This window comes from Ipomoea nil, unplaced genomic scaffold (genome assembly GCF_001879475.1).
Source record: "Ipomoea nil cultivar Tokyo-kokei standard unplaced genomic scaffold, Asagao_1.1 scaffold0164, whole genome shotgun sequence".
Lineage (NCBI taxonomy): Eukaryota > Viridiplantae > Streptophyta > Magnoliopsida > Solanales > Convolvulaceae > Ipomoea > Ipomoea nil.
The window spans coordinates 728,564-744,596 of record NW_017616592.1 but is presented as its reverse complement, the minus strand read 5'-3'; the positions used below and the strand labels follow the sequence as shown (position 1 = coordinate 744,596).

At 34.3% G+C, this 16,033-nt stretch overlaps 1 protein-coding gene across 1 annotated transcript; it reads left to right on the top strand.

Moving 5' to 3' along the window:
- The first annotated feature begins 3,157 nt into the window (after nt 1–3,157).
- On the top strand, nt 3,158–6,152 carry LOC109175444. The gene is made up of 5 exons (XM_019324706.1): nt 3,158–3,554; nt 3,645–4,202; nt 4,526–4,852; nt 4,937–5,138; nt 5,285–6,152. The coding sequence occupies exons 1-5, from the start codon at nt 3,158–3,160 to the stop codon at nt 6,150–6,152; spliced, it is 2,352 nt and encodes a 783-aa protein (XP_019180251.1).
- The last annotated feature ends 9,881 nt before the right edge of the window (nt 6,153–16,033 follow it).

Genomic DNA, 16,033 nt, shown 5'->3' with positions numbered 1-16,033 from the left:
ATTCCTTTTGGAGGGTGTTTGTCTCAAAACATCACACCATTGAGTAACATTACTAACGGTAAATGCTCTTAGTTGAATTCATATACCTTCATTTTTTTTTTTTAAAAAACCTTATCTTTTTAATTAGGTGCACAAATTGACTGTAAAATTAAATTGTATAATTATAATGTAAGTAATGTACCATACCAATGTACATGGAATACTTTAGTATCACAATAATACTTTGATTGGTATTAATGGTATTTATTGTGCACTAACTTATGTGGACCATGGTCTACCTAATAATTGTTCCACTTATTAGGTAACTCTTATTGATAGCAATTACAATTTCAACTTATAGTCTAACATAATTAATAGCGTTAGGTGTGATTAATTTATATAATTTTAACTGCTGTAATTACTGTTGTTATTACTGTTGTTATTATAGTATTCTATTTTTTTTTTACATCACAGCAAATTATGTAGGCAACTCATCATTAATGACTAATGCTGGTCAAGGTAAAGACCAACATACGGCAAATATTCGTTCCCAAATTTCGGGGGGCGGTTGTCCGTCGCAAGATATCACATCATTCAGTAACATTAGTAACGGTAAATCCCCGAGAATGAATTGATATACATTCATTGTGAATTTAAATATCCTTATAGTTTTAATTGTTAAACGATGTTTGTAAAATTAAATGTTATATTTTTAATGTAATTTATGTTGAATAATATAAATTTGTAATTGTTCTTTACAATAGTTACATTTTTTTGGTTATGTGTAATTAATTAATTAGATTGTACTTAACGATATATACTTTTACATTCTAATTCTATTTAGTTTGCACAAATAGATGCGGACCATGGTCTACCTAATTCTATTCGATTACATATTAATGTCGTGCAATTGAACAAATATTTATGTTATGTCTACTAATTTGTTTCGAGTATAAATTATTGGAATTATTTCTTAATTTAATGTTATATTTTATATCGCAGCAAATTATTGCGGCAACTCATCTTTTACGAATAATGCTGCCCAAGCTACAGATCAACGTACGACAACTACTCCTTACTCAATTCCCCTTGGAGGATGTTTGTCTGAAAATATCACACCATTGAGTAACATCACCAACGGTAAATCCCCTAAGATTAATTGATATACATTCATTGTGAATTTAATTATAATGTAACTCATGGTCCATAGAACTCAGTGTGGAATTGTAATTTCACTAATTTGTCTTCATATGATTTACTTTTTAATATCAATTTCTAATTTTTCTTTAAAATAGTTAAATTTCTTTTATTATGTGTAATCAATTTGTTGGTTTGTACTTAGTGAAATATACTTTTTCATTCTAATTCTATTTATGGTGCACAGATTTTTGTGAACCATGGTCTACCTAATAAGTTTTTCACTAAAATAGAATACTTATACCATCAAATTACTTTTTTCATTTTCTAGGCTAGCATAATGTAGATGTTAGGTGTACTTAATTTATAATATTAAGACTTCTATAATTTATTTTGTTATTATGTGCTACCAACTATTTTTTTTTTTTATAGTCCACTAAAATGTAGTGGTTTAAATTAAATGTGACTTTAAAGGTTGTTATACTTTAAATTTGTCTAATATTCCGTATGTGTACAGTACGTTCGTCGAATACACAGATCGGTGCAACCAATTGCCAGCCATTTGTTTTGGTAGATAAAGAAAATCCTGCATCGACGATAACACAAGATGAATTGTCAATTCGTAAACCATTACATAAATATGGAATTGCCGATGACCATGTAACAACAAGAGACTTGCTATCTGCCTTTGAAGGTGAATGTAACCCTACAATGATCGACGCACCAAATACGTACATAGTTGGTAAGAAGATACTCTAGCGGTTATTGAAACAACTATAAGTAAAGTACATATGCAAACCTTAAACTATTAAAATTGATTTTTAAATGTATTTCTAATTTCAGATGCAAATATATCGAGAAACGATGATAGGCAAAACTTCGATATGGGGACATCCTCTGATCCACAACATGGTATGTAGATTTGTTTTATAACTCCTTAAAATATCAATCAGTATTTCATTTTGTATATATTTTGTTTCAGGTCAATACTGTGATTTTGGTGATGCAACAAATAAATGCGTCCATTGTGGGGCTTTGTTTTGGTTTGAAGAAAGGAAAAAGAATTTGTCAACAAAAGCATCTCCACTGTTTATGTTGTGTTGCAACAATGGGAAGATCAAGTTGCCGGAGAATAAGTTGCCACCAAAAGGTATATTTGATCTCTTTTTCGGCAATGACGAATTATCAAAAGAATTTATACACAACATTAGGACCTACAACAACATGTTCTGCTTCACATCCATGGGAGGTAAAATTGACAAGAGCGTGAACAAGGGGGGAGCACCTCCAATTTTTTGATTAAGTGGTCAAAACTATCACCTAATGGGCACTCTACTTCCAGAACAAGGCAAATAACCTCAATTTGCCCAGTTATATATATACGACACGGCAAATGAAAAGATCAACCGTATCAATGCTGTGAGGTACAAAAGTTTGCGTATTAATACTAATCATTAGATACTAGTTTTTATCTTGACAACTATATACATCAAGTTTATGTTGTTGTAGGGGTAGTGGTGAGAAAGATGACATTCATGTAGAAATAGTGAATGTCATTCAGAAAGACCTCGATGAAAATAATGTTTTGGTTAAGTCTTTTCGGATGGCTATGTCTGAGTTGGATATTAATCCATGCGCCGAGGTCAAAATCAAGTTGTTGGGAAAACGAAATAGAGATGCGAGGACCTATAATCTGCCGCAAGTTTCAGAAGTAGCAGCGTTAATTGTGGGAGATCTGGATACCAGTATTGGAAAGCGTGATATTATTGTTCAATCGAAGGGTGGCCACCTACAGAGGATAAGTGAATTAAATCCTTCATACTTGCCGCTGTAATACCCTATTTTGTTTCCATATGGCGAAGACGGTTACCGGGAAGACATTTCATTCGCTGACGTTTTAGGCAAGCGCTCCTCAGGTGGTAGACAGAGGATTAGTCCCAGGGAGTTTTTTTGCTACCGCATACAGTCTAGACCGTCAGCTCCGAGTACCATATTATTTGCAAAGCGGTTGTTCCAACAATTTGTTGTAGATGGCTACACAATGGTTGAGTCTGGAAGACTGATTTATATAAGGACACACCAAAAAAGCCTAAGGTGTGAGAGTTATAGTGGATTGACTGATGCTTTGACAAGGGGTGAATTAAGCCCTGCAGCCCAAGGTCGCAGAATAATACTACCTTCAAGTTTTACGGGTGGTGTTAGATACATGATACAAAACTACCAAGATGCAATGGCAATATGTAGATGGATTGGATACCCAGATTTATTTATAACCTTTACATGCAATCCGAAGTGGCCTGAGGTGCAACGCTTTTTAAAAGACCAAAGGTTGAAGCCAGAAGATCGGCCGGACATAATTTGCCGGTTATTCAAGATTAAGTTGGATGCTTTGATAGCTGATTGTCGAAAGAATAAAATATTTGGCCCTGTGGCTGGAGGTAATATTTTGTCCTTTTATTTTAAATCAATTTTGATACAATTTTATGTAATTACTTAATCTTATGATGTTTATGTCTATGTTGTTGCAGTCATATATACAATTGAGTTTCAAAAGAGAGGTCTTCCGCATGCTCATATATTACTTTTTTTGGAGAAAAGTAAAGAAGTTAGGCAAGTTCTTACTCTAGACAACATAATTTACGCAGAGATTCCAGATGAAAAGAAAGATGCAGAGTATTACCAAGCGGTAGAGGAATTTATGATGCATGGTCCATGTGGAAAAGCGAGGACCAATTCTCCATGTATGGTAAATGGGCGATGCTCTAAACATTTTCCTAAGAGATTTGTTGATAGTTCTACATTTGATGACGATGGTTACCCGGTATATAGAAGGAGAGACAATGGCAGTGTAGTTACAAAGAACGGGATCGCCTTGGACAACAGGTATGTGGTACCACACAATAGATATTTATTGCTCAAGTACAAGGCTCATATAAATGTCGAGTGGTGCAACCAGTCACGGTCAATCAAGTACCTGTTCAAGTATGTTAACAAGGGTCATGATCGGGTAACCGCCGAGTTTTACAAAACAGGCAATGATGACGAGAATGACAAAGCAATAGATGAGATAAATATGTACTATGACTGTAGGTTCATATCCCCGTGTGAAGCGGTCTGGCGTCTGTTTGGTTTTGATATACAACTTCGGTGGAAAGGTTAAGCTTTCACCTTCCTAATCAAAAGAGTGTGATATTTGCAGATGATGATGCTGTTGAGAACATTGTGAATAGATCTACGATAGCACAGAGCATGTTTTTAGAATGGTTCGAAGCTAATAAAACATACTCCGATGCGAGAGAGCTTACTTATGTTGAGATGCCAACAAGATTCGTTTGGAAGAAAGATCTTAGAAAATGACAGCCACGAAAGAAAGGGTTCTCAATAGGACGTATATTCTATGTCCCGCCAGCTACTGGTGAAATTTTCTATTTGAGGTGTTTGCTGAACAAAGTCCGCGGCCCTAAAAGTTATGAAGATATTAGGACTGTAAATGGGGTGCAATATGACTCATTCCGAGATGCGTGTTATGCAAGGGGTTTAGTTGATGATGACAACGAATATGTTGATGCAATAGATGAAGCAAGTCATTGGGCGTCAGCAAATCAATTGAGGAGATTGTTTGTGACATTGCTAATGAGCAGTTGCATGGGGAAACCGGAAATAGTTTGGCATGCCGTTTGGCAACATCTATCAGACGATGCACAATTCAACGTCCGTAGACAATTGCAGAACAAAGGTAATCGTACATTTTTTTAAAAATATTCAGTCAAGTTTAACGTACTTATGTTATAACATCAAATTTTTATATATATTTATGCAGATTTTGTGTTGACCGATTCGCACAAAATGAACTTTGCTTTAGTAGAGATTGAGAAGCTATTATCTAATCATGGTAAGAGTTTGAAGGACTATCCTGAGATGCCAACTGCAAATTTTGGTGCCTTAAATGTTATTGCAAACAGATTTATTCAAGAAGAATTAGCATACGATTGTGCGAACATGAGAAAGAGAATCAAGAATTGGTAAGGCAGTTAACAGACGAACAAAAGGCAATATACAATGAAGTGTTAACTGACGTGGATCGCCAGGAAGGGGGGTTATTCTTCGTTTATGGTTATGGAGGGACAAGTAAGACTTTCTTGTGGCGAGCACTTTCTTCCGCATTAAGGTCTAAGAGTCAAATAGTGTTAAATGTAGCTTCTAGCGGCATAGCTTCGCTGTTATTGCCCGGTGGCAGGACGACACATTCTCGGTTTGCTATTCCGATATCTGTTAATGAAGATTCCACATGCAACATACGTAACGGCAGTGAACTGGCGGAACTTCTTGTGCAAACAAAGTTGATAATATGGGACGAAGCCCCCAAGATGCATAAATTCTGCTTTGAAGCCCTGGATCGAACTATGCGGGATTTGATGCGCTTCATAAATCCAATGAGTTCTAATATGACATTCGGTGGTAAGACAGTTGTTTTGGGGGGCGATTTTAGGCAAATTTTACCAGTCATTCCAAAGGGTACTAGACCGGATATAGTTAGAGCGAGCATTAGCTCATCCTATCTATGGAAATCCTGTAAAGTCCTAAAGTTGACTAAGAATCTACGTTTGAAGAGTGTTCAATCAGAAACCGAGTGCAAGGAGATCGAGGAATTTGCAAAATGGATAGCTAATATAGGTGATGGAATTATTGGGTGTCAACTTGAGGGGGAGTCAGAGATTACTGTTCCAGAAGATTTGTTGTTGAAGTGCGAAGATGACCCTATTGCTACAATTGTTGATAGCACTTTCCCCAATTTCCGACTGGGAATTGCCGATTTGTCATATCTTAATCATAGTGCAATTTTAGCTCCAACATTGGATGTGGTAGATGCTGTTAACCAATACATGAATGATCATAATCCTTCTGAGGGTAAGACGTACTTGAGTTGTGATTCTGTGTGTAAGTCAGATGCCAATGTTGATATGTTAGCGGATTTGCACACTCCCGAATTCTTGAATGCCTTGAGATGTTCTGGAGTACCAAATCATGCATATTGAAAGTCGGATCACCTGTTATGCTATTGCGAAATATTGATCACACATTAGGGTACAAGGTTGATTGTTACAAGGTTGGTTGACCATGTGTTGGAAGGCAAAATCATGTGCGGTACAAATGCAGGAACCAAAGTATTGATTCCTAGGATGTCACTTACACCGTCAGATCCAAGATTGCCTTTCAAATTTCAACGAAAGCAATTTCCTTTGATGCTATCCTATGCCATGACAATCAACAAAAGTCAAGGACAAACGCTTGCTAAAGCTGGGTTGTTGTTGAAAAAACCGGTCTTTAACCATGGACAACTATACGTAGCTGTTTCAAGAGTTAGTAACCCCAGGGGTTTGAAAATTTTGATTTGCGGGGAAAGTGTACCATGTCTTAGTACGACTAAAAATGTTGTGTACAAAGAAGTCTTCAATAATGTATAATAACATTCAACAATTTATTATTTAAAATTTAGTATTTGTGCAAAATAATACGTTTCTTATTATGTTTCTTATTCTTATTATATTATACGTAATATTCTATGTAATATATAGGTAGTGTCCCTTAATGTATAATAAAACTACTATATTCATCAATGTGTAATAAAATCACAACTTTTCATTTCACATTTTTACAGGTTCAAATAACTATATTCTATACTGTATATATATCATACTATATATATAGCCGCGCATCGCGCGGGTGCACCTACTAGTACTTACAAATGGTGGCAATGCTTATACTGAAGAAACTATATAAAAGAACATTTAAATGTATTATAATAATAATTCAAAAATACATAAATTAGCAAAAAAAAAAAATACAAATGAATAATTATATTTTTAATCCCTAAGTTATAAGGCAAGTAAAATTTGAATTATTAAGTATTATTATGAGTTGTAAATTTAGTCTTTAATCTTACTTATAATAAAGCTGTATGGTCTGGGGAAAAATAAATGCCAAATATAATATTACGACACCGTTTTGGTTGGTTTTAACATAATGAAGCTGTGAACGAGTGGCTTACATCCATTGGCGCATAAGGTAACTGATTTTATGAATTTTAGCGATCTGATAATTATTACACTCTAATTATAAGCTAATTATTACACTATAATTATAAGTTTACAACCTTTCGACTGGGGCATTTATGAATTCCCATTCGCAGACCCTAGAATGAACAGTCGACACAAGATCTATATAAACCGATGGAGAGAAGAAGAAATTACATCCAACGCAAATTCAAAGATTACGCAGCATCAGAACTTCAAGTATCATATCATGGCTCCTCTGTTTGTCACGGCCAACCAACTTGCACCTCAGAGAACTTCCAATGCCATCAAGTTAAGGTGTGTTCGAACATATGAAATCCTTGACCGAAAGGGAAGGGAGAGTAGTATCAAATGCAAAGAAGTCGTTTTTCACGACAAGGAGGTATTGTTTTCTATAATGTTATAATATTATTATCAAGTTTCAAGGCATATGTAATGGTCTCTAATGTTTATAATGATTTGCAGGGAAGTTATTTGCATGGACATATACCTAGAGAATACATTAGCAAGTTTCAAAATACTTTCAGGGAGGGCAGAGTGTATTGCATAAGGAACTTCTTGGTCATAACTAGCTTCTACACCTACAAGACCTGCGCGAACGATCTTATGATCAAATTCATGTATTACACAGAAGTAAAGGAGTATAAGCAAATAACATTCCCTAGAGTTATGTACCGACCTATTTCGTTTTCTAAATTCAAATCTGATCAAGGTTTTGATGACAAAGAACTTATTGGTAAGTTTTATTTCTCCGTTTATTTTTTAATTTTTTCCTATTTAACAATTTCTAAATATCTTCCTATTCTTGGTTTATTAGACATAATAGGTCGCTTGGTTGAGATCAATTCTCCTATGGAGAAATTGGTTGGTGGAAAACCTTCCAGATTGATAGACTTCGTGCTTGAAGACGATAAGTGAGCAAATATATACATTATATGTATAACATACTATTTACTTGATTATTAACACATAGAAACACTGTGTATCTAGGGGTGAACAAATGCAATGTACAGTTTGGGACAACCATGTCTCAAAGATGGAGCCATGGTTTAATCGGAACTACAATGGTCATGTTATTGTTACCATGCAGTTTTGCCGAGCCAAGCGGGACCTGAACAGTCAGTATTATTCTTATGTATTATTACCTATCATCATCAAGATAGGTAATATTAACTATAGTTTGTTATGCAGGTGGGGAGATTAAGCTCTCAAGTTCATATGATGCAACTAATATATTGGTCAACGAAGATATACCTGAGATCATTGAGTTTAAGGAGAGGTAGATTTGAAAACCTTTTTTACTTTTTTTTAGTTTTTATACTGATGTACAGTCTTTTCTTTTAGACTCGGTGATGTGCACACTCCATTGAGGAGTGTAAACACTATTTCAAGTCTATCACAAGCAAATACATTTGATGAATTTACGAGTGGGTCAATGGTTATTTATACTATTCCTGAGGTTTATTCGTTGGGTCAGGTAATATTTTGAATAATTAAATATTCAAAAAATTTAAGAGTGGGTCAATAGTTACTAACTAAAATCTTACACTATTTTTCTTATGTTAGTGCGGTGACTTCTGGGTTGTGGCCCGAATTGTTGAGATCGAAAGTAATAGAGATTGGTGCTATAGATCCTGCAAAACCCGTGGTTGTAATAAGAAACTGGCACTCAATGAGAAAGGCATTTTAGAATGCTATAAGTGTAAAAAAACAGGGGGGGATGGAGTGTTGCGCTATAGATTGAGGGTTAGAGTAGTCGATAGGGCAGGAAATGCGCCGTTCATTATATGGGATAGGGAATGTACTGAACTCATCGGAATAACAGCAACCGAACTGTTTGAAAAATATCCTCAGGTATTAATAATTAACCTCTAATTATTATTCTCTAATTGCAAGGCATGCAACCTTCTTAATTTTTTTCATTTTAACAAATTGTTTTGTTATTTTAGGGTATGCCCACTTTGCCCGATGAAATCCTGGCCATTCGTGGTGTCGTTATGGTTTTCAAAATAGCAGCACGCAAAGAGCAATTCGACAATCTTCATAATGCTTTCGCAGTTATGAAGATTATAAACGATCGTGCGTTGATTGATGCATACTCCCCTGATCTACTCGAGAATGGTGACCATGATAAGGAAGAACTCATAGCGGAGGGGGACGATGAGGTAAATAAAATAGACATTTTTAATTTTAAAATAAAAGTTCTTATAATATTTATACTAACGTATATGTTTTGGTAATAGGAGTTTGTTTCTGAAAACGAAGTGGAGAGCTCAATCTGTCACCAAGGATCTCCCAAGGAGTTCACTGACACAGGTAGCAGATCATTGAAGAGAAGTTTGTTGGATGAATTTTCATCCACACAAAGCTCTAAAAAGACAAGGGATATAACTATCAAAAAAGAAAAGCTGGCTTGATGTGTTGTTTTACGTTTGTAAACATTTTGAACTCTTTGTGTCTTGATGTTTTGGGTATATGTAGGTTGATTCCAATAATGGCACACTATGACTTTGTGCCAAACTGAATTTCTATCTTTGACTTTTACGCAAGAAATGGCATGGTTTCTAAGGTTTTGAGGTTGGCTGTTTGGCATCTAATAAACTTTATGATCTATTATAAACATAACATATTTCTATGCAGGTTACGTTGACTGAACAGGTCTCATGTTGACTGACCAAGACCTGTTGCTGGAAAAATCTTCAACAATCAATCCTAGATAGACTTTGAGTTTTTTGGTTTACTATGGGGTATCAAGAAATGTACCTGAGTTTCTAGCTATGTGATGTACTAAGCTAAGATTATGATCAATAAAAGCATCTATGTTTCTATAATTTGTAAGCCAAGACCACTTGCCTTAAATGTAGTGATTCATATATTAATTAGGCTGGATCGAATTACCTATGGATCCATAGCAATCTTCTTGGCTGATCCATCATAAGATCTTTAACACAACATGATTGCCCATTCTCTTAACCTGTATGTAGTTAAGATTATAAAAAAAAAAGAGTTAATCTTACATATTAACAATCAAAGTATTAAATTATGTATGACTAAAAGTAGGATTAAAAGTGGTACTATTATAATATGTGAGATCTAAATATACAAAATTGTTTTGTCAGGGACTAAAAATGAAAATGTCACTAAAATAGGGGAACCAAAATGATAATCAATTATAATGATTCGTTAATAAGCTCAAATGGTACAAAAATTCTTTTGTGCCCTTTGAAGGATGCTATATGGGAACGTTTGGATCAGTTTACAGTCCTTATTCCCATCTTTCAAGCTTGATATGACAATCTCTATCTGTAAGGTTTTGAGGTTGGCTGTTTGGCATGTAATTAACTTTATGATCTATTATAAACATAACATATTTCTATGCAGGTTAGGTTGACTGAACAGGTCTCATGTTGACTGACCAAAACCTATTCCTGGAAAAATCTTCAACAACCAAACCTAGATAGACTTTGAGTTTTTTGGTTTACTATGGGGTATCAAGGAATGTACCTGAGTTTCTAGCTATGTGATGTACTAAGCTAAGATTATGATCAATAAAAACATCTATGTTTCTATAATTTGTAAGCCAAGACCACTTGCCTTAAATGTAGTGATTCATATATATGCAACAACAATTACATTCAGAAATGGTATGAAAACAAAGAAACAAAGTGAAAGCATGGACCATGTGGGGCTGCACGGAAAAAATCACCTTGCATGGTCAATGGCCGTTGTTCTAAGCATTTCCCAAAAAGGTTTGTTGAATGTTCAAGTTTAGATGAAGATGGCTACCCAATTTATAGGCGACGTGATGAGGGTATGACCGTAACAAAGAACGGTATGCAATTGGACAATAGATATGTCGTGCCACACAATAAAGCCTTGCTTTTAAAGTACCGAGCACACATGAATGTTGAGTGGTGTAACCAATCCAGGTCCATAAAATACCTTTTCAAGTATGTTAATAAAGGTAATGATCGTGTAACAGCTGAATTCTATAGAAGTACTGTGGATATGGATGGGAACGAAGTAGTAGATGAGATAAATATGTACTACGACTATCGCTATGTTTCTGCATGTGAAGCGACATGGCGCCTACTCAGCTTTGACGTTCAGTATAGGACACCACCGGTTGAAAGGTTAAGCTTCCATCTGCAGGATTGTCAGTCCGTAGTGTTCAATGACGACGATAGCGTTACAGAAGTTCTGAACAGGCACACTGTCGGACAAAGTATGTTTTTAGGATGGTTTGAAGCGAATAAAACATATGGGGATGCCAAGGTGCTGACTTAAATTGAGATGCCAAATAAGTTTGTTTGGAAGAAGGATATTCGAGAGTGGCATCCTAGGAAAAGGGGATTTTCAATCGGTCGTATTTTTTATGTTCCTCCTGGGTGTGGTGAAATATATTATCTTAGATGCCTTTTGAATATAATACGTGGCCCTACATGTTTTAAAGACATTCGTACATTTAATGGGGTTGAGTACATCACATTTAGAGATGCATGCTATGCACGGGGTTTGTTAGATGATGATAAAGAATACATTGATGCGATTGAAGAAGCAAGTCATTGGTCATCAGCTCATTCGATGCAGAAACTTTTCGTGACATTGTTGATCACCAATTCGTTGAATAGACCGGAGAATGTTTGGAATGAAGTATGGCACCATCTAGCGGAAGATGCACAATTCAACCAACGTAGGTTGCTTCAAAAACCAGGTATGTTATTTGATACATCTTATGTTTGTTAAATATTTCCTTTGATATAGTTAACAGCCCTACATTCAATATATACATGTCGCAGATCTTATCTTAAGTGATGATGAGAAGAAGAACATTGCTCTGATTGAGTTGGAAAAGTTGCTACAGATGCATAATAAATCATTGAAAGAGTTTTCACCTATGCCTTTTCCAGATTTGGAGCAATCAACGTTAAATGGGAACCGTTTATTGCTTGAGGAGTTATCGTATGATCGTGCAGCCCTTTCTGAAGAGAGTGCTCAATTGACAAGCATATTAACTGATGAACAGAAGAGTGTATATGACACCATTGTTGAAGATGCGTTGACAAATAATGGGGGACTTTTTTTCGTATACGGATATGGTGGAACAGGTAAAACTTTCCTTTGGCGAGCATTATCTGCGACATTGCGATCTAAAGGTGAAATAGTTCTTAATGTTGCTTCGAGCGGTATAGCATCATTACTCCTACCGGGTGGAAGGACTGCACACTCTAGGTTTGCAATTCCTATCAATATTACTGAGGATTCAACATGCAACATTACACCTGGTAGTGACTTGGCTGAATTGATTCTCAAAACGAGATTAATAATTTGGGATGAGGCACCAATGATGCACAAGCATTGCTTTGAAGCGTTAGATAGAACGATGAGAGATTTGTTACGGTTTGTTAACCCGAGGAGTGCACATCAAACTTTCGGCGGGAAAACAGTGGTGTTAGGTGGTGATTTCCGCCAAATATTGCCCGTAGTACCAAAAGGCACAAGGCAAGACATAGTTGCTGCCACCATAAATGCATCGTACATGTGGGATAATTGCAAGGTTTTAAGGTTAACTAAGAATCTTCGCTTGAAAAGTATGAGCGCCGGCACTGAATTGCAACGGCTAGAGAACTTTGCGAAATGGATCGCAGGAATTGGTGACGGGACTATTGGATGTCTAAATGATGGGTCAGTAGAAGTTGATATCCCACCAGAAATGATGTTACCGAGTTCTGGAGATCCCATTGCAACTGTAGTGGAGAACACATTCCCGATGTTTTCGACTAACAACAGTGACAATAGCTTTTTAGAAAACCGCGCTATTCTAGCACCAACTCTAGATGTGGTCAATGCTATTAACCAATATATGAGTGATATGCATGTTGCTGAGAGCAAGGATTATTCGAGTTGTGACATGGTCTGTAGTTCTGAATCGAACGATGGCATTCTAGCAGACGTCCACACACCTGAATTTCTTAATGTCATACGAGCTTCTGGCATACCTAATCATTCCCTTACCTTGAAGGTTGGTTCACCTGTGATGTTGTTGAGAAACATAGATCACTCTCTAGGGTTGTGTAATGGTACTAGATTGATAGTCACCAAGTTGGCAGAACACGTTATAGAAGCAAAAATATCAACTGGAGATCATGTAGATACTAGGGTGTTGATTCCTCGAATGACTATGACACCCTCAGATCCAAGATTGCCATTCAAGTTTAAAAGAAGACAATTTCCATTAATGCTCTCATATGCAATGACCATCAATAAAAGTCAGGGACAAACGTTATCTCATGTTGGTTTGTTGCTCAAGAAGCCCGTATTCGTGCATGGACAATTATATGTAGCGGCATCTAGAGTAAGTAATCCTAAAGGTCTCAAATTTTTGATTTGTGGTGATTTAAATAATACATGTAGTTCAACCACTAATGTAGTTTATAAGGAGGTATTTAACAACCTGTAATTTATATTTCGTTCCCATTTTATTTCTTTAACAGTTATTACTTTTTACTTTGCTTACATTTCAAAATGAAATTATTTACAAGAAGATACGCTCAAATGACAATTTTTTAATTTATAATATATAAAACGTAAATTAAATATTCTACAAATTATTTATCGTGCATCGCACGGGTAAGTTACTAGTTAGTAACAAAGGTAGCACTATCTATTTTCTCCCTTCAAGAGCTCATCAGACATGACAAGTTGGGAGCAACGTTCTTTAGACGTATTTGATTCTTGGGTATCCCCCTCCTTTATGATCCAAAATATATATATATATATATATATATATATATATATATATATATATATATTCTCCCTTCATAAATATATTAGGAACCAAAATTACAACTCTCACAAGTGACAAAAATAGCCATTTTATGACTAATCAAGGGCCAAAATTGCAGCTCGTGGTAGTTAAAGATTAACTTACACTTAACTTTTTTTTTTTTTTTAATAAGGGTCAAATAGACCATCCAACCCAGGTACCATTAAACCACATAGTCTTGGTAATACACTTAGACTGAATTTAACTTATATAACTTAATAACAAAAAATGTAATTATCTCAAATACAAATTCTAGATAATATTTGGTTCTAACGCTAGTTATATTCCCAACATTAAACACAATTACCCAATATAATACACATGATACCCTTATTCACAATTATACCCAATATAATACACATGTTACCCTTAAATAATGATTGCGAGATTCTCCCGTCATTCAAAAAATGAAATAATTAAGTACAATTAAATACACAATGAATAATGCTATTTTTCCATCATTATTTTACTTTATGACATGACAATAAATTTATTTGTAGTCATTTTGGCTACTAGCCTATTGTTAATTGGTTAATTCATCCAACGCTTAAAAAAACTTATTAATTAAATATAAAATTAACTAATCAAATATTACTACATAAATACAAAATTATGAGATGAAATCATGAAGGCAATGTAAAATTAGTCATCTAAAACATATAAAACTTTATGGTAAAGCGGTATTAAGTGACTCTCTCAATTGGGAGGTTATGAGTTCAAGCCTTAATATATAAGAGTGGTATTGACTTTATTGGGTTTCAGTAGGTTGAGAAAGTATTTATAAATAGATACTATTGACTTTGTCATGCTTAATAGTACTCGAAAAAAAAAAAATCTTTGCCCTATTATTATTATTATTATTATACTCGCATAAAAAAAAAAAAAAAAAAAGAAAAAAGAAGACGAAGATTCCAACGATAGTGTAACTCAACTTTTTCCCATTGGCCGTTGAAGTTGAATTGATTGGGCAGTCAAATTATGAAAATGCTTTTAAAATATGATTTGACTATATATATTATAAATAATCATATGGATATATTATATAAATTCTCTTATTTAAAAATATAAAAGATCCAAGCGCACAAATGTGAATTGATTTAAACTTCTTTGTCTCATTTTACCGGTTAAGAGTTTTAAATTATTTACAATTAAATTTTTAATATTAATGAGTAAAATTTATATATTTAAAATTATATTAAAATATTTAATACAAATTCAACTGTATAAATTATAAAAAGATTACTAATAAGTAATATGTTCGAATCTTCGTGGTGGGGACTTAAATTCTTTGGACTGAAAATGTTTGAGAAAGTATAGAACAAATACTAACTTGTAAAGAATCATGAGTATTTAAAAAAAAAAGTAATAAGTGAAGAAATAACAATTTTTACTTAGCTATAAAATATTTAAAAATTATACAATGTAAATCAATTGTAACAATGTTAAATACTAAAAATAGTAAGAGACTTTGTAATTTGATCAATTTTGTCAAATTAATAAATATTGGGAAAAAGGGCTTGTAATCTGTAATACATTTGAGATACAACAATAATACAGAATACAACAGGGAACAAAAACTGGATCATTTGATATCTTCAGGCGTGTAATCACTTTCCTATAAGCTTTAAATCTCCCTCTATAAAAGCAACAAGGTTTAAGATTTAATCTTATGGGACAAGAAGATGAATGAAATTCTAAAGTTGCTTTGTTTGAGAATTTCCTGTTGAAATGCAATACTGTGAAATATCTCAGTCTTATTCAAGTTTATTGCATCTCCTTTTTTTTTTTTTTTTTTTTTTCCAGACATTTCTCCAAGTATATATAGATGCAAAATATATCTGTTTGGAGAAGTTACATGGAAGTTGCTGTGTTAGGAATATAGCGGAATAATGCGGAAGCGAAGAATCGAAAATTGAGAATTATAGGAAGTTAAATAATATAAATAGGAAAAATATATTAAAATGACATAAGAATTGGGAATAAATGAATATATATATATATATATATATATATATAT